At 37.1% G+C, this 20,338-nt stretch overlaps 1 protein-coding gene across 1 annotated transcript; it reads left to right on the top strand.

Moving 5' to 3' along the window:
• Positions 1-1,088: 1,088 nt before the first annotated feature.
• Positions 1,089-6,013, top strand: edn1 (endothelin 1). Its single transcript, XM_006635857.3, has 5 exons — positions 1,089-1,572; positions 2,144-2,291; positions 2,703-2,858; positions 3,461-3,568; positions 4,403-6,013. The coding sequence occupies exons 1-5, from the start codon at positions 1,512-1,514 to the stop codon at positions 4,530-4,532; spliced, it is 603 nt and encodes a 200-aa protein (XP_006635920.2). The 5' UTR covers positions 1,089-1,511; the 3' UTR covers positions 4,533-6,013.
• Positions 6,014-20,338: the final 14,325 nt, after the last annotated feature.

Below are 20,338 nucleotides of genomic sequence, written 5' to 3'. Positions count from 1 at the left end.
ACGCCTCCTTGTGGTGATAAAGTGCAATGAATAACTGTACGTATAGGTGTTAGGTAAAAGATTTGTTTTTAAAGGGGAATAGTAAATATCAAGAGCGGTAAAGCTTTTCATCGACGGACTATCATTATGCTTCATTTATTGCTAAAGACTGAAATGTCATTATTGATTTATTTATAATACTGTCGCCGATTATTCCGTCGAAAATTCAGTGGCACAGAGAGCGAATGGGATCATTTTTAGTTATTGATACAGTAATCAGAAACGGTACAAAATTTAAATGAAAAGGCGAAAATGTACCCCTTTTACACCCCATAGCTTTCTTTTAATATTGGAAAGTAACGTTTGGGTAGAAGGGATTAGTTTGTAACGTTTACATGTTAGGTTTTCTACAAACGTTGTATTTCACTACACAGTGTATTTTTACATATATAACGACACTTCAAACATAACATGATGTGTTTTGAAAAAATAAACTCATAATGAATTATATATTGGTAAGCAAAACAGATTCTTCTTTTGATACAATTATTAAACTATTTTTCGTTAGCTAAAAAAACCTACAGGGAATTCGATGATGCTGTCAAGTCTTTTCAGAGCACAAAATCTCTGATGAATACTGACAAATACTCCTCAGTCGAATGAGAACAGTCAGGACCACAGCATATTTTCTGTTTTGTATCATGAGTAGAAATCGTGTAGAAAGATTCGAAACTTCTGTTGTAAACTTCTGTCACGAGTCAAAACATTTTGAACAATTGTCTTGTTGCGCGTCAAGTCCGTCTACCTATACAGGAGTTAAGAACCTTCCATCAAACACGTCTTCGTTTTATCGCCTAAGCCCGTTTAACAAGACTATATCGTAACTCTGAATTCAATTATACGGACGAGTGCCCACGTATTATTTATAAAATACAGGTAACTTAAAGGCATTAAATAAAAAAACAGCTTTGAATATTATACAGTGATTTCCCTACAGCTGTTTGTGCTCGTCGGACATGATCATCAAGGTCATTTACAAGCTTCGGCAGACCAAAACTACCGAAACAAATGGTAGCTGATGTTTCAGTTGCACGCCCTCTGCTGTTAAGCATGTGCAAGCGCAGCACCGAAATCTTGGCAAGAGCTTCGCCTCAAACTGCCGCTCGGCGTCTCCATCCCTCTGAAGTCCTCGAAATACTTTTTTTCTTATCTCAGCCTGCACGTTGCTTGTTGGTGACTAATAACAAATAGCATTGTCTCTTAATGAGACGCAAGACAAAGCTGTTTACACACGTCTGAAGGAGGAGGAAAGCAGCGGCGCGGGGGGTGTATATATACACATGTATAAAAAGGAGAAGCGCTCTTAAAAGCAGAATTATTCTCTCAAGACTCCGACTGGAATACACTCGCGCTTTTGAAAGATTGATCTTGCTGTGCAGAAGCATCTTTAATTCCATCTTGCTGGTATTCGACATTCAATTATTGCAAGGAATACTTATTCGGAGGAAAGTTATTCTATATAAATATTAAAAATGGAATTACACATACTTTTCTCAATGATGTCTTTATTATATTCTGGACTTCTTCAGACAGGTAAGTTGAACGCTTAGGTGTTTATGCCTTTTTTCACAACTGTCAGGTCTATAGCTATACAGTATATAGGCGCTGTTTCTTAAACACCATTAATCTTGGACTTTAATCTTTATAGAAAATAAAGATTGCAAACATGCGATTTGTGATCAGAAATTAAATGAGATGAATTGCATTTTTTTTTACTTCATGTATTCAAATTAAAGTACCGTAACAAACAAAAGTGCATATAACAGATATAGAGTATATACCGTTCGAAATGCTTTTTGGGGAGGACCACAATGACAACTGACAGTCTCATTTTCATTCGTGTATTGGGCACACTTTGTTTAAAACTGCAATGCGACGATACAATACGTTTTGACACAAAAATGGCCATTATTCGACAACTGGACAAAATTCCATACTGGGACACAAATGCGCAATTAACCAAATCGCAAGTAATTTTTATGAGGAAAAGCAAATGTCCCAGTACCCCCAACAACAACGTATTTTGTTCGTCTACGGTCAGTACTTATTTATGTGTAACCCGTATATGTATAAATATAACCTTTTATTGTTGTTGTCTTTGCAGTGTCCATGTCTTTAAGCCAAGAAACATCCTCAGTCTCGAGCGCACCTTGGCGGCACATCAGAACGAAAAGGTGCTCATGTTCCACATTTCTGGACAAGGAATGCGTCTACTTCTGTCACCTTGACATTATTTGGATCAACACACCAGAGTAAGAACCTGCCTAAATAATCTCTCTCTACTTATATATTATATAAATAACTGCAGAGGTATTTCGATCTTATATGAAAGCAGGTGGAAGTGAAGTTAAGCATTCTGTGAAAGGAGAATAACGAGTAGGATCGAATATTTAATCCATCATTTTGACTTGCTTTTTTGATTTCCTAACGTTGGATAGTGAAACTTAAGAAAACGATTACTAAACAAGCAAGCGCTTTATACAGTATAGGCTACTGTAACAACCTATCATAGGACATTTTGCTTCTTGTGTTTCTTGCGCTACGAACCAACCCACAGCACATCAGGGGAAAATAAGTTGCTACAGTTCATGCCATGGTCACATGGAATCTGCATTCCAGAACCTTACTGCCAGAAACCTAATGTAACTCCTTCGTCTTTGCAGACGCACTGTTTCCTACGGGCTAGGAAGCGCTCCGAGAGTGAAGCGCGCTCTCAGGTCTTTTCCGAACGGACTGACGCATGGAGACTCAAGGTGCACATGTGCCAGTAAAGAAGACAAAACGTGCGCGACGTTCTGTCAATCGGAAAATCTACAGAGGCAAGTGACATTTCTGTTATTCGAACTGGGGGGTATTCATGCTTAAATAAAGATTGCACGTCTGATTTCAGTTTTCACTGATAGTGTTATTTTGCGAACGACAGGAGAATATTGTTTTTTCTCGTATTAATCGTGACTCTGTACTGTTCAGCTGGGTTCACCATCAACAGCTTTTAAACAACCTAAAAGCAAAGTGATTTGCCAGAAAACAGAAGTTGTTTCTCTGGTAGACGTGCTCTCCTTTTCCAGCCTTTAAATTAAAGCTAAGAAAAGCTGTCCCCCTCGAAAATTAAAGTTCCAATTTTAATCCTTTTTGAACGTGTTCAAAAACGTTAGAAGAAATTAGAACAAACGTTACAAATCTACTTCAATCTATACAGTATGTGTAATTCTTAGATTTTCTATATATTCAATATATGGATTTTAAAGCATCAATCATTGTGTTTTACGTATTGAATGAGATTTAATTGTATGAGAGGAGTTACTAAGGTGCTACTTGAATTGCTACTACAATTCAAAGAACATCAATACAACCAACACTGGGAACACTGTGAGGTTTTTGTGGATTTCTCGTCTCACATTACACAAACTTTCATCTCTAGATTGCAAAGCACAGACGTGAAACTACAGGCTGTCTCTGCAGAAGCCCAGGACTGCACAGGGTGGCAGTGCTTATACAATCTGGCAGCAAACAAGAGAAAAATTACAAGGTAAGAAATAGAAGAGATTACAACCTCTCGAATCGACACGTGTCCAAGAAAGGCATACTGTAGCATAATCATAACTTCAAAAGGGTAAGATGTCTCCTAAGATGCACCGTAAATGTGACAGCACATAACATTCTGAAATAGGTATACAGTATATAGAATATATGCATTGAGAATCACTTTTTTGTGTCATTGACAAGAACAATGAGACAACAGAATGTGTTTTTTGATCTCTTTCAAGAGACGAATAGATTCCGATATGTACAGTACTCTTTAATTTTCATCCCACATTTTTTAACTAATTGAGTTTCAAGTAGATTCTAAGTGTGCAAGTGAATTGGGAAGAGGTCAATGCAAGTTTGAAACAGCTATTTAGTAAATCATGGTTTGGAGATGGATGTAGAGTCTCATGGTTTAAGTCTTAATGTGGATAGTATCTTAAATAGTTAATGCCTTTTTAAAAAATATTTCTTGTTTGTTGAAGGATTGACTAAAGGTTTCTTTAACATATTTATGCTCTACTTTCATCTGACCCAAACATAAAAAAGCTTTAATATTTTTTCTTTTGTCTGCTTCGGTCAGAGTGGTTGATGCTTTATTTAACTGCTTTATTGATCCTTTATTTATTCTAATATGCATTAACTCTAAAATCTTCAAAGTCTTTAAATGTCAGTTTGAAGAGGATGGAAGTAACAGGGTTATTTTGTAAATCAATGCCAGAATTTCATATGTAGAGATGGATGAAGCAGCAGGTTGTTTTCCATATTTAGAATGTCCTTTAGAATGGAAAGTTTTTTCCACTTAAATCATATAATCCTTTCACTGTTATCTTTCCAGGGGAAGATTTGGTAAAGCAAGGGCCTTGCTTGCTAATGTGAAGCTCAGAGCCAAGCATCTTCTTAAAAAGAAGGAGGAGAGACGAAACCACAAGTCAAAGCTGTGGGAGAGCCTTATGTCAGCATCATAGAACAGAGCCACGTGAGCAAGTTGACAAGGAAGAGTCTAATTTTGCTTTGCTGGAAAAGCTTGTGTTGCTGGTGCAGCTCCTAAATGGACCAGAAGCACCGGATTGTGAATTCCACTTGGCAGAGAACTTTGCCGTGGATGAGTTGGGAGTCTGAAGTCCTCCAGAGTCGCTGTGAGCTGGACAAGCGAATTTCCCCTTACTACAAAATCACCTCTGCATCTTTGAGAGTGTCTGCACAAAAAAGACACTGTTGCAACTGACATGCAGAGCTACAATGTTTTCACTGGAAGAGCCCTCAAAACATGTGCTGTTTTAGCAAAATGTAGAGATTATACGATTCAAGAAATACAACCAAAGGAGATGAAGACTTAGTTGACATTTCTGATGAGAAAACAAATCTACCTCTATCTACATCCCTACAAAGGACTTGTCACAGTAGTTACCTCGGACTCTGCTTTGCAAGTCTTTCCACACCCTGCATTTATTACTGGTAATAGGTTTGGACATTTTACCGTCTGCTGTCTCTGTGATAATCTCGTGGACCACAATGGAATTTCACATTCTGTGGAAAACATCTCAAGTTCACAGTAACTGTTTACATTGCAGTCTTCAAAGTGTTATCAGCACATTCCAGCTGGAAAGTTTCCATTGTTTGCCTTTTTGCAGACTGAAAAAAGGTCTATATCCAATATGTGCCTTTCAGAATGGCCTTCCAATAAAACTAGACAATTTACCATCACCTCCCAACATAACGGTGATGTTTAAATATATTGTATGACTATTTAAAAGAGCGGGTGTCCCTAGACTTTTATCAGTATTGAATATGGCCCTTAGCACTGTTTACTCATGTTAAATATGCAATCCATACAGGCCACATTGGTCTATGTCTACTGTACTTAATTTCTGTGAAAGGTTGTGATAAATTGCCAGTGCCATGAAAAGGCAGACTGCTTAGGAAATAAATATTTTTTACAAAACTCTGTCCTTTTTCTGGTCTTTCAGTCTGCACTTAAAACAGCATGCAAGACTAGGCATGTTATGACCTTTGTGTGTGTGCCTGTTGTTGGCAAAAATATGTTGTTTTTCCCGTCTTTGGACTGGTCAATATTAGCTATAAAAACAATTCTGTCTTACGTTGGGCATGAAGAGACCTCATTGAGGCCTCATTGAAGCTCTGGTGCTTAGCTAGGGAGCTGAAAAAGAAATGAAATTGCTTTCTTTGTGTATTACAAATTGGCATAATGACACAATGCAGAAAGGAGCAGTGTTTAAGTCCCACTCTTTGCCGATTGCTACAAAACGCTTGAAATAAACGAAATTACTCACTTCTAATGAACAGCCTGTTCTGGTCTTGTCATAAGTGTTTTGAAAATGTCCCCACAGCTTAAACTGATTTAGTTTAGGTGAGAGCCTTTTAGAAAAGAAGTAAATTCCTGACTGAATCTGTAGCAGTTAGTCCCGATAACTACGAGAAATAAATAGTTCTATCCAATATATAATAACAGGGTGAGGTTTAAATGATCAACATTCCAAAACACTCGCAACATATCACTTCATCTTTTTTAATTGGAGTTCTTTCCCTTTTAATATCGCTCATTAAAGTTTTTGGTATTTTTAAAATATATATTATTAATTGTAATTTGTGCAGACTTTAGGAGACAAATTAAGATCACAAACATCTAATTTCTGCCTGTCATCTTTAAATCCTTCTAAGTCTCATTTTGTGTCGAGCAGCCCTCAGTTAAATTGAAAACTACACTAGTCCTGGTTAAACTCCTGTTTGAAATGTAATCTTCTGAAAATAAACCAATAAGCAAAAAGAGCAATGTGTACTTTGAAAATTATATGGATGAGTAACTACATGTGAAATAAATACAGCTAACTTCATGACTCTTTTATCCTGCTGCCAGCTTGATCTGTTGTTGAGATCAAGGGCATTAAAATGGCACATGTTCAGAAAGATCTAAAGTAACAAAGTTCCCCCATCAATGTCCCACTTTACTCTATAACAGGGAGAATCGAAATCCAGTTCAAAGACTTCTAACAAACTCACTATTTTAACTGGTTTATTTAATAATTTAGACAATAAAGTTAGGAATGTCAAACTCCTGTTCTGGAAGGTTGCAGTAGGAATAATTTGAGAAAACATTTGCAAAATTATACAATTGCTTTATGGAACAAATGACACTCTGAAATGATAAACTGTTCCACCTGATTAGAAATAAAATATAAGAGGTGAGCTGTCAAACATGCTAAACCACCCTTGCACTGTAAAATCACTTTAATTTCTTTGTCCTGAGATCCCTTACAAATGATTCCAGCTAAAAGCTTTAAAGAAAGAGAAATATTTTGTAAATTTGCTCATCCACATTCATGTTTGGCATAGTGTTATAGCATAGTGGTTAAGCTGTTGGGTTGGTAACTTCAGGTTGTGGATTTAGGTCCCTGTTGCTGACAGTGCTTTTGTAACTTGAATGAGGTACAGTACTTTTCCCCAGCTTTTTACCCCATAATGGACAGGTAGGAAGTCAGGAGATCCTCATTTGTTGCTGTAGTAACCAGGATGACCTGTTCTGATATGAGATATACCTTTCTTTACCCAAACTGACAGTGTACAAAAGGGGCCCTCTTACAACTAAGTATGGGTTTGCTTTTAACTTACAGTATGACACACAGTGGGCTAAGGTTTAGAAAAATAGTTGTTATATTTATACCACTAATATTGTCTGTGTAATACACCACTAATATTGTCTTTCGAAATATTCTGTCAACAACTGCTTGAAAGTTTCGCTTGAAATATACTTGTACTTAGCCAACGTGTTTCTTAAACTTAAATATATTTGCAGTGGGACCTGCTTTCATCAAATTCTGTCAATGCTAAGGACTAAACCAAAGAACAAGAGATCAAAGGACAAGAGATCCTTTCTCAGTAGGGCTTCATCTTTGTGACAGTTCCTAAAACACTGGAATCCCCCCAGAGGGCCAGACTGATCTAACCCTTTTATACGGCAGGATTCATCTCACAGCACACTTCTGAAATAAGACTCCTTCGGCAACAGTCGAGTACAGCCTGGTTATTGACATCATAAACAAAATTAATGCCAAACAGAGCTGGTGGACCATCAGGTAGACTAAGTCATTTACCAAGCCAATAACCAAGCACCCAAATTAATTTCTGTCCTCAGGAAACACGGGTCCATCTCACTGTGGGAATGAGGCAGCTAAGGTGAGGATAGCAGCTATTGAAGCCTCTATTGCTTGTATACAGGATCACATGAAGAGTGTTGCCTGTTTATTTAGTGAACTGGTGGAGGGATAAGAGCCAGAGTGTTATAGGAGGTTCACTTTGGTACGATTTGGACAATTTGGTATATGAAGAGAATCATGGTAGTAACCGGTGTTGGGCTGATTTAGAGCAAGTCTTTGTTTGGAGAGAATGGGTGAGAAGATTTGATTGAATAAAGTCTCAGTTGCATGATATTAGTTTTTTTTTTTTGCTGTCGATCATGGTTTTGGAAAATGAGCCACCTGCTTAGGGGGAGGCCTATCATACTCACCCAAAGAGGAGTCAAGGCAGTTCAAAGCTGCACATGAGGGGCTAGCTGATGTTGTGTGGCAGAAAAACCAGTTAATTGCTGAACACAGTGAAGTAACACTTCTGTGTACTATACTCTTTCAAAGGATCCACCCACTGACTACCAACATGTGGGAGTTGAGTCTATAATCCTTCTTTGTATTGACAAATAATAATTACCTACTGAAACTAACATTCTTATTGTTGAACTTTTACAGGCATTTTACTTTTGATTTTCTCAAGACCTGCAACTGCTTAACTATTCATAACCCTACCTTGACAGTTTAATGTGACCTTGAAGAGGGTCTTCCTTCCTGTATATTAAGAATACTATCCATGCTTTCAGCTTTCGGTTGCAAGGTCTGAAGTGTGTCTCCTTAACCATGGACATCACACCCCTCTACACTGTCCCTGCCCAAGAAAACAGCCTCACAGTTTTCAAAAACACAGGGCAGTGCTGGACCCCCAAACCTACACTGAGCTGGTTCTCTCCTCAAATCCATTTTCTTTGAATAACATTTTCTATGATAAGTACAGTGGAGTCACCATGGGTTCCAGGATGCTAATGTCCTTGTTAGTTGAGAAGAGAAATACAGTACAGTATGCTTTTCTCGCCCCCCCCAAACTGGCTTTCGGCTTACCTGAAACTTAGGCTTTATTTTGAAATACTGGCTTTTTCTACAGGCTATACACTGATGACTGTGTTGGTCATCTGCATGAGTCTGTGAGCCATTGCAACAAGATGATGTCATGCTAATTGATTTGCAAAGCAGAGAGCAGATGTGCAGAGAACTGGATGAGATGAGAAAATTGCTGGGCAGGGCTCCAAGATTATGGCCCACTCTGCTGGGGCTTAATGATAACTATGTAGGCTTTAACTGAAGCATGCAGTGGCAGTCGGAATGTGTGTAAAGATTTGTCTTTACTATCATCCTATACTGCATGCTGGGATAGGCTCCAGCTCCCCCATGACCTGTATTGGATAAAGCAGTTAGAAAATGGATGGATGGATCATCCAATACTGGGTCTAGTATTTTAGAGTGACCAGACAGTGTAAATGTCTAAAAAATGAAGCATTACGTGCTAGGAGGACTTAGTCATATCACCTATATTGGAGCACACACAGTATGTACCGTATTATTTTTTCACACCATTCAGCAAGATTGCAAAGGATATGATACTGACATAATTTATCTCATTGCTGACTTACAGTCTTTCAACCAATGATGAAACAGTTAGAGGTGTCCTCATTGGACCTACAGTAATTGAGAATACTGTGTATAGCAAAATACAAGAAAGATATTGCTCCTCTAGAATCTGTTCAGAAGAAAAATCATCCAGGTACAGTACATCCCTAGGTTCAAAGGGAAGTCCTACATTGACAGGCTAAAAGAATTGAATCCTTCTTATCTTGAAAAGAAAAGCCTAAAAGGGAACAGATTCATCCATTCATTTCCTTACTGCTTCATCCAATTCAGTCATTTGAGGGCTAGAGACTATCCCTGTAAACTATCCAGAAAAGCGCTAGTGTAAGCAATTATTATTATTATTATTATTATTATAATCAACCATGGGCACAGGGAGGGATATACCCTGGATGGGGTGCCAGTCCATCACAGAGCACACGGGAACTGATTTAAATCTTATGAACGTCTTCGAAATTAACAACGAAACACAAAGTCAAGTGGAAGTGATTTTAAAATTGAAAACAGGAGGTACTTGCACAAAGGGTTGTGGGAGTATGAAAAAAAACTGCAATCATGTTGTTAAAGCTCAAGCTGCTTTCAAGAAAAAGCTCAACGTGAACCTTGGATCACTTACTGTAGCTTTTGAAGAATCAGTTACCTTTTCTAGTGGCAACCATAGAACAGAAAAACTATTCTAAGGCTATATGGTGAAAAACAAAATAAATCAATAATCAGAAATGACTCTGATATCATAAATAAAATACTCTTTATACTGTGGTTACAAGTCTTCACTTATGTTAGTTCCTGGTGCATTCACAACATCAGATAAGGTTGTTATACTGTATGTTCTGGTGACATACGTACCATGATAATGCCATGTGTGTGCAAAACAAATGACAACTACTTCACCTTTAACGTATTTCAGACCATGACAAAGAATCACACTTTCTTGCTTCATCTGTATTTTGACCCACAACAGGCATGAGGAGGCATGGATCTCCTAGAATACGCTTTATTCCATCAATTACCACTCACAAAAGGTGAGAAATCAAGCAACCCATTTCATATCTTATGGTATATGTATTTAAAGTCGAATTTGGCTCTAATCTGAGTTGCAAACGTCCATCAGAAACAAGCTTGTACTTGTAGTGGGAAAGTGCCAGTAGAAAATGCCTGACAGACAGTTTTCTTTGCAAGGTGAGAGAGTAAACCACAGCCAGAGTTACAAAGGTTCAGCGCAACTTTTCTTTTTCATGGGACAATTGCCTCTTTTATTAGCAGCAGGACAAGAATTTAAATGTTTTGATTGCTGAGATAATGAAATGTTAAGTACCACGCCTGACAAGCTCAAAAGTATTTTCTTTGTGATGTCATCCAGGTGTATTTATGATCCAAGAAAGAATTTAAACCATGTTAAGGGCAGAGAAAACCTCACATTCACATTAGAGCTGGCTAGGGTTGACCGTGACAGTGTAATTGTAGGCATCTTAAGCATCTGCAAATTAAGAATTCTCAGGAGCTGTATGTAGGAACTGTATTGTGTTGTGCAATGCACTAGCTTACAACCTTGAAAACAGTGAAGCTGTCTTTAGAAAATAATATTTTTTTACTAAAAAATGCATCAGTCTCGACGAATTAAGTGACTTACTGTACTGTAGTCAAGGGAACAAATTCATGCTGCTTAATTAAATTGCTTCCTTTTTTAGTTCAAATGGGTAACACGATAATAGGCTTAAAACTTTTTAAAGATATTCATAGGCCTTTAAAGTATTAGTCACAGACCTTTCATTTTGTTCCTGAATTACAAAATAGAAAGATGCAGTGGTAATTTTAATCTACCTGTCTTCCCTGATTTAAATTTCATTTTCCCCCAGGGCTACTTTTTAAAAGTGGTACGATTTCTTTGAGCTACTGCCTCCTGAAGACATTTAAATTGAAGTGATTTATCTATCATTAAAAGCTAACAGTTGTCATCTGCCTTTTAGGGGTTCATGTACCTAAACACTAATAAGGAGCTACCGTACTTGTTTTAATCCAGTTCTATTGATAGTTACTGACAGCAAGGCTGTACATACAGTACAAGTACAGGACTTTATTATTTTTAAAAAAAACTTCAGCAGATGTGATTAGCACCAAAGAAGTAAAAAAGATTCAAAGAGTAGCCCATATAATTTTTGCATATGCCCTCTTCTCATGACAGTGTTGGAAACTTCAGAATTAAAAAAGAAGTTCACGCAGACATACTGTAGTGACCCAAGTACTTTAGTTCTGTTTGCTCTGCTTCCTGTCTAAGCTGTGTTTGTTTCTATTGCTAGGCAGGTGTAGATTAGGGCTTCTTTTCAAGTCTTCAGCCTGGGTGTACAATGCTCTAAAGTCAATACTGCTTTTGCATGTAAATAAGGAAGGGGTTTTACAGGGAACTGTGTTATAAGCTATCTCATACATGTTAATTCCAAACCTTAACTCTATCACTTTACATTTGGCAATATACAAAGTAATGATTGATAAGAGAAAGAAACATAAACCTATTTTCCCCCCACTCAGGTTAAACCAAAGAATTTACTTTTTATTTTGTCACATTTTTTACGTTTAGATAAAAATTCAGCATTCTAAAATTCCCTGTATAGAACTCAGCTATTTACTTACAGTGATGCAGCATTCTTTTCTCCTTAAAACCAAGTAATACCAAGTAATAACATACTGTACATATTAGAATAAAGGCTTTGTGAATATGGACTCTCTTTGGAAAGTCTTTTTTTATCTGTATGATCAAAATGCTGAGACTATTCTTACTATAGACTTTTTAAAAATATCATTTTGACCTCTTGCTAATGCTGATCAAAGCCATGCATAACTTATAAATCCTTAGAATGCGATCTTGAAATATATTATTATATTAATTTTCAGAGGTTAGGGAAAAAAAGTTCAATCAAGGAAAGATTACTGTAATTGAACTGCATAATAAAACTGTGCAATTGATACCCCAACAGCCTGAATAACCAAAAGCAGAAGTATAAAAGTCAGCTGTGTTTGGTCATGTTTAAGCTGAAGCTCAGACATTTGATGCAGATTGCCGGGTTGTACAATATTTACCAAAGAAATTCCATCTACAGTAATCTTGGTAGAAGCATAGTACACAGCACTTACCTCATTAATCATGTAGGTAGTGCCAAGATCTAGTTTTTGTAGCACTCCCAGGTCATTGTTACTGTAAGACCTCTGCCAAGTGATAAATAAATGAATAATGTAATTAGTGGTCTATTTGCAATGCTGATACACCATATACCCATTCTATTTTCAATGCATGGCTCCATGTTTCAGCCATGTTTTGACATTGGCTGGATTAATGGGCTGGAGACGTCTTTGAAAAATAGATTCTCCAAATGTATTCTTTGTTCATACTTTGTTGTCAGGACTGCAAAACAGTTCCTAAAAATATGTGCCAATGGAGCCACTCAGAAATGCACGGCAAAAATGTTTCCCGCGGAAATATTATTCGACACATTGAACTTTTACTGGCCAAAGAAGATCTACAAGTGGTACAGGTGCATTAGAAGTTAGTGAAACAATTGCTTAATTTAATCTTTTGTACTACTTTAAATCCATTTAATATGGAACAGTGGTACAGAATCTTGTAACTAAAGGGAAATTTTGGTAGCTAAAAATAAAAATAACCGAATATGTATATGTATAATAACATCTCTGATTGTCATTAACAATATTAACACTGTTAACACTGATGCCCTGTACAAGAAAGGTCAGAGCCGACTCTATTTTCTTAGGAGGCTCAGGTCCTTTGGTGTGTGTGGAACACTGCTACACATTTTTTGTGAATCAGTGGTGGCAGCAGCCATCTTCTAGGCTGTTGTGTACTGGGGCAGCAGCATCATGACAAGAGATGCCAATAGGCTCAATAAACTCATCAAGAAGGCTGGCTCTGTTTTGGGGCTGAGCCTTGACCCCTTGGAGGTGATAGTGGAGGGGAGAATGATAGCCAAGCTCACAGCCATCATGAACAACACCTCTTATCCATTACATGGGACTGTTATTAGACAGCGGAGCACTTTTAGCAACAGACTGCTCCAGCTACGGTGTTCAAGGGAATGTTTCCGCAGGTCCTTCTTCCAGGTGGCTGTCAGGGTGTATAACACTGCCCTAGGCTAGGACTGCTAGCCCTTCATCTGCTCATCTATGGACAGCATGTTGCACTAATGTACTTTTTGGACACTGCATTAATATACTGTTTATACTGTGGTACTTTCAATCTGTATATACCTATGCACATTTTGCACATATTTTATTGTTTTACAGTGACAGTATATCACTCACCTAACTCTATTTATTTTATTATGTATTGCAGCACTTATTTTACTTTTAAGTCTATTCTGATGTCTGTTTTTGCTTGTCTTGGGCTGGGCTGCGGTAACACCTCAATTTCCCTTCGGGATCAATTAAGTCTTATCTATTAATTTAGGAATAATAAATAATGAACAATATAATATGTATAAAACGGGTATTGGTTGCTAAAAATATAATAAATAAGGTACTCAATAGTATTCCATCTTCTTCATTTACATTTTCTGCATCAAAGTCTTTTCCTTGGTCACTTGCTGTGGTTTATTTGGAAAAGTAGTTGAATGCTTTTGGCAAATTCAAAAACAGTTGCAGTTGACAGCTTCATCATTTGCCTAGTATGGAAAATTATAAAATGTATAGCATTATACTGTGGTAGCATGTACTGTATCAGTTTCTGTGTTATTTTTGCTAAATTGGTGCTTACTATTCTTTATCCAAAATTAATTCCCTTTTAGTTTCCAATTGAAAGTTTGTAGTCTTCCCTAGGATAGATTCTATCAGTCTCCTTTCTTCTTGACTGAGGAGATTTAGCTCCTTTGATTTCTGTACATTCAATCACCCTGGGACTGGGAATCATTTTTATTATTCCTCTTTGAACTCAGTTTTCATTTCTTTTTGTGAAATGAAACAAAAAATCTTCTAGATGAGGTTTTATTAGTACAGTAGAGTACACTGCATGGTGTAAGCATAACCATTTCAACCATATGAATGTCTCTAGTCTTTCCCTTGACAAACTTGTAATTTTGCTTGGACATGCTCAGTTAATAGCACATTACCTTTGTTAACACCTTTCCTGATCTCATCATACAGTGAGCTGTTTGTGCCCATGTCTGTATTAAGAGGTATATAGCATACACCTAGTACTGTATCTTGATAATACTTTGGAATTTTTGTTTTCCTGTTAAATACATATATTTTCTAAACTGGTTACACCTTTCTGCCTCAGTTGCAGGATATTTTTGATCCATGCTCACTATCTAGCCTGAAAAATGAATTTTATAGCCGCCTATAGACTCTGGCTTTCTAATATGGAATTTTGGATCAAAGAACAATGTAGTGTAAGTAGTATGAATGTGCTGCTGTGTCATCTCAGGCTGACCATTTATGAATGATCTAATCATCAGCTGTAGAAGGAACACTCCATAAATTTTAATGTGTTTGTTTCTATTCTCCCCAAAGTTCCTTGGTGGGCATTTGACATGAGATTCAAGCAGTTAACTGCATCAGCGTGTACTGTGTACAAGTGAACAAGCAAAGGTTAATTCCATGCTGAAAAGAAAAAAGAAACAATGTTTTGTCTGTCAAGCCTTCTTTAGGTGTGGAACATGAATACTGGGTATGAGATGCCAAGCATACTTTGTCGTCCATCATTAGAAAGTTATTACATGTATTTCTAGTTAGGATGGCAACAACCTGTTCTTCTTTACAACATTTTCTTGTTCTACTTTTAGACTAGAAGAAGAAGGATCCCTTCTACAGACAAAAAACACTACTGTCTGGATTGGCCAGTCAGGAATAATGTTTTCACCTTAAAATCAACGTTAGGAGGTGAAGTGATGTGGCTGCTATTAAGCAGTTACAAGTAATGCATCTCTTTAAAAAAATGGCAAACTGTTATGGATGCAGCAGAAACAGCTGGTGTTCCCGCGGTTCAATGCCTGCACTTTGGGAAGTGTAGAACAGAAAATAAGATATAATTAAACCAAAGATGTGGCACTGCACTAGGGTATAAAACACCAAGTTTCTAAGTTCGCCCAAGCCCTAGGTGAACGCTTTTATTCGTTTATCATTTTATATTCTCAGTTGATTTGATGCAAAGTCAGAAGATTAAAAATGGATGTGAAGGCACACACCCGAAATAACTGCTGCGTAGTTGTGCATCTCTATACGCTCGAGATAGTGACTAATAAAAGCCTATCGGTTCTGAAGCAGCACTGCCCGTCTGACAATTCTGTCTGTGCCTGCTGGGAAGTGTATTGTGGCCGCAACATCTGATATCATGGTAGAAATCTGCAAGAATGTGACTCACAGTGGGTGCAGCAACCGGATTAAGAGTTTCAGGGGTGCTCGGAGGGGATTCCATTAACCTGCGGAGCGTTAATCCGAAAATGAAAAAAAAAAACGCTGGAACCCCCGAGGGTTTGTCGGTGAACTCCATGAAACCTCCCTGTGCTGGGTTACAAAAGGCTCGAGTCTGCTCAGCGAAAGAAAAAAAAAGAATACAGGTTGAAAGATGAATTGATAGTAAAATGAAGCCTCGCCCTGCGCTTCTGTCCACATGCCTGGGAAAGTGCCATTTGTTTTGGAAGGACACCTATTTGTACCAGGAATGTTGTAACAATGCCATTTGGGTTTAACATTAAAATCTGGCCACATGTCATGAATATAACAGGGCCTCTAGTTTCCTGGAACTATTCCCCACATCGAAAGTAAAAAAGCAAAGATTACTCTTTTCCAACACGGTTTTCGCACAATACCTCACTCTTTTTTCAAATGTATTTGCTTTTTGTTACTGCTGTGTTGTCAGTATCACTTACCTGAACTACCACCACCTGTTTAAAAGGCCTGCAAACAATTATAAGCATCTGAATGACCAATTATTAATTTGATGAAGTAATTGAGAGCTCAGCTGGAGCGAAAAGAAGACAAGGTTTAGGGCTAGAGGCTTGAGTATCAATAATTTATACAGTCCATTGTTTTTAAATTAACAAAAGTTGCTTTTCAGAAAGTCAATAAAATAAATACAGAAAATCCATAAAGTAATAATAATAAGAGTCAAATTATAATTTCTTTGTAATCCGTCCATCACCCTTTTTTAGGCTGAGAGTGGATACAAAATGAGTCACCCTTTTGTCAGCAGGATGACGGAGGGGAATCCTGGGCTAGCTAAGGACCTGATGCCTACACTCTGGAATGGAAAGAATGAGGAAATTCAGATTCAATTGCTCCCCGATTACAGACATAAACCCTCTGTTTTTCCCCTGTACGTTGAAGATAATAAACAAACTACAATATCCATTGCTCACATGCATAACCAAGAAACGTCTTGTCATTTGTGGCTTGGAATCCACCATCAGCACACAGCAGCAACCTTTGCACTTTCACAAAACAGATAAACATTGTAACAGAACGTGACAAACGGTTTAGCTGAAGATATGAATGTAAAGGTACAGTACAAATGCAACCACAGAAGTACTGAACAAAAGTACAAAACAAAAGTGGAATGATTAACTCAGGAGTATGGCACAGTGCCGCACTAGCTGGCATTGCTGCCTCAAAGTGCTGGGTCCCTGGGTTTAATTCCTGGGGTACTATCTACATGGAGTTTGGATGCTCTCCCCATGTTGTCAGGTGAGTGTAGAGTATAGATATTGACAACTCTGCACCAACACTGACGTACACTAGCCCTGGAGCCAGAGCTAAGACCTTGTGTCTCAAAACCATTTTTCACATTCAAGAAGGGATTAAAAAAAAAACTTTAACCAAATGCCACTGAAATTGTAGCTGTGTATGTTACACAATGCGAGTCACATTTTTCTAGAATTCACCACTTTTTCCTTATTATTTGTTTTTTTTTTCCTTGACTAATAGATTATTATGGATCCTCAAAAAAGTCAAGCCTATTTTTAATCAATCAAGGAAAATACAGTAAAACTAGCATCCAAAAATAAATACAGCATAAAAATATTAGACTTTTGAGACTCCAAATGGTCATGGTCTGCCTGTAAAACAAAAGCATAATTGAAAATTGCAGCTCATCAATTGTCTTCTGCATGAAATGTAGTTTTAGACATTTGAGCATCCTTACATTTGCATAAATGCTCAATTTTATAGACACTGCCAATTCATAGAGGGGGATTGTTAGGAGGCCATGATTGATAAAGGCCGATGGGAAATTCGTCCAGGATGTCAGGGTTACACCCCTACTCTTTTTGAGAAACGCCCTGGGATTTTTAATGACCACAGAGAGTCAGGACCTCGGTTTTACGTCTCATCCGAAGGACGGCGCCTGTTTACAGTATAGTGTCTCCATCACTTTAGTTTTTCATCCCATCCAGGTACTGACCAGGCTCACACCTGATTAGCTTCAGTGGGTTACCAGTTGTGAGTTGCAAAGTGATGTGGCTGCTGTTGTTGTTATTATTATAATTATTATTATTATTATTATTATTATTATTATTATGGCAAAATCCTTGATATTGTACATTTTAAATAGAACTGTATAAGTATACTTCTTCTGCACAATTCTTCCGTGGTCTTCTATTAAAATTTTAGCCAGTTTCTGTAATAATTAAATTATTATCTGGCAAAGAATTAATGTAGGTACTGTATGATTGTATTGGTAAATATGCTGATTACCTACTATAACATTTCTTATCAAACAGTTTTTGCAGAATGTTTTTTTTCTTCTCAGTCCAATGTAAAGATTAATAAATGATAACCATGTCTTCTTATCAGCCAATGTGGGTGGCATTAATAACTACTGTAAGTTGTTATAATGGTATGAAATACAAGTGGAGGCTTTAAGTAAATTATTGTTCCTCATATCACATATGCTAGTTTGTGAGTGTAAGGCTTTTGCACTGCAGTGTACATATTTCATAGTTTAACAGTTTTAACACTCAAGAAACTAAAAGGTTCATTCATTTGACTAAAACACTTAAGAATGAATGCATTCCTTTATCTGATTGTTTAATGGCTACAGTATATCTTCTTGACACATAAAGGCCATTGAGATAAAGGAAGCAAATCCCCTGTTCTGTGGCAGTGTAATATTTACCCAAATGTCCCACATGAGTTTGAATGGCAGGGCAAATGGCCCTAATAAAAGAAGGGTAGCAGCTCATTATCCAAAACAGGTAGCGTGCAACCACAGTCTGATGGCTAGATTATAGCGTACAGGAAAGCTAATGGAGACCACCTCTGTTAAAAGGATACTTTTAGGAAGGTCTTTTGCCTTATGTCACTCTTCTCACAGCAACAAAGAAAACAGGTGGCGATGCATTTTTTTCTGCACAATTTAACCTCCCATTAACACTTGGAGTAAAACTGGGAGGTAAAGTAATTGCTGTTCTGCTTAATTGTTTTTCTGTAGCTGCAGAGCTGTACAAATGATTTCCCTTGGTGGTGGTGGGGGGGGGGTGTTCTAAAAAAACTTGAAAGTAAATTTGAGGAGGAAGTTGACTAGTCAATTGTGCTCAATACTGCCTTAGTATTTAACAAGTCTTCTGAGAGTTATCAAAATTGTATGCCACTTAAAAATTGCTTTCAGTTTTTAAGTTTTATTTTTGGCCAAATGTGAATTCGCATTTTAAGAATTTGACAAGATCCAAAACTGCTTTAATTTTGTGTGCTCATTATTTTTCTATCTTGTCCTTTCTGTACATTTCAGTTCGATTGTTAAGATTTACCCTTATCTAGTTACAGTCTTCAAATTTGGGCAATTTCTTGTTTCCAAGACTTAGTTGTCTTACAGAGAAGAGCAAAAAAAAGCCGTAACGTTTCAGTCTGTTGTTGACTTTGATGCACACTCCACTGCTTAAGCTAAACATCTCTGTACAATACACATTATTCACTGTAAATAACTTCACTGCTGTTTTCTTGCAATAATATTTAAGATACTCTTAAGCTACAGAAACAAACTGTTTTTCTGGTGTTTGAATGTAGTTGTCTGGATATTATGTTTATGGGTCATCATGAACGTTCACTCAACTGAGCTTAGAGGCATTGCACTGTGTCAGCCATCTTTGTTTTGTTTTAGGTTTTTAAACATATTGCAGGTGTGAAAAGCTTTGTTTAGGTTTTCTTTAAAGATATCAGGGCTTACTGGAATGCTGTGTATGGAGAAAACTGCCTTTGACAGTAGGATGAGGATACACTTTCCAGTATAAAACTGCATAAAACATGAGTAAATATGAATTACAATATTTGGAATAGTAATGTAGTAAATCCCTAGAAAGTTTTTCTTTCCAGTGGCACAAAATGTAAGAATTAATATAATAGATAATAGTTACATTTAAAATTGAATATTTTATCACTTTTAATGATGTTCATTGAAAGTAGAGTGATTTATTCATACAATATCTGAAAGTTGTTTATTCCTGGTGAAGGTCATTACAAACAACAGCCTGTCCAAATAGCATGGAATGCATCTATTGTGTAGCATTCCATTACAGGACATGGATATGCACAAAGACACAAAAGCACACAGGGACTGCTTACAGATATTAATTTACCTAGCCAGCATGTCAAAAAACTTAAGCTTGAGGACTGATCTCATTGTTTATCTCAGTTCAGGACTGGGTTTATAAGGCCTATATTATTGAGGCTACAATATAAAAAATAAATTTTCTGGAGATCAATACTTTCTCCAAACCTTATGCTAGCATTTCAAAAATGTTATTGCAAGCCCTTCACAATATTCTCCCCTGCTTTTCTTCTTACATACCATTTTCTTGGAGATGAAAAGTTAAAGCTCCTTTTTTCATACGTTTCTTTTTAATTTTCAAAAATGAAATTGTTCTTCCTTTAATAGTTTTTCAATTGCCAGCTACGAATTTCTCTCACTGCCATCTCATTCCTCATGTGTGCCAGTGCCACGTGGCTCTCCTCCTAAACCTGCACTGTCTAGCAACTCAGCATTTTATTTGAGCCCAACCAACTCTCTCACTTATTAGTGCTTATATAAA

This window comes from Lepisosteus oculatus, chromosome 10 (assembly GCF_040954835.1).
Source record: "Lepisosteus oculatus isolate fLepOcu1 chromosome 10, fLepOcu1.hap2, whole genome shotgun sequence".
NCBI lineage: Eukaryota > Metazoa > Chordata > Actinopteri > Semionotiformes > Lepisosteidae > Lepisosteus > Lepisosteus oculatus.
Note: the sequence above shows the minus strand (reverse complement) of the source record. Positions and strands in the feature narration are given on the sequence as shown.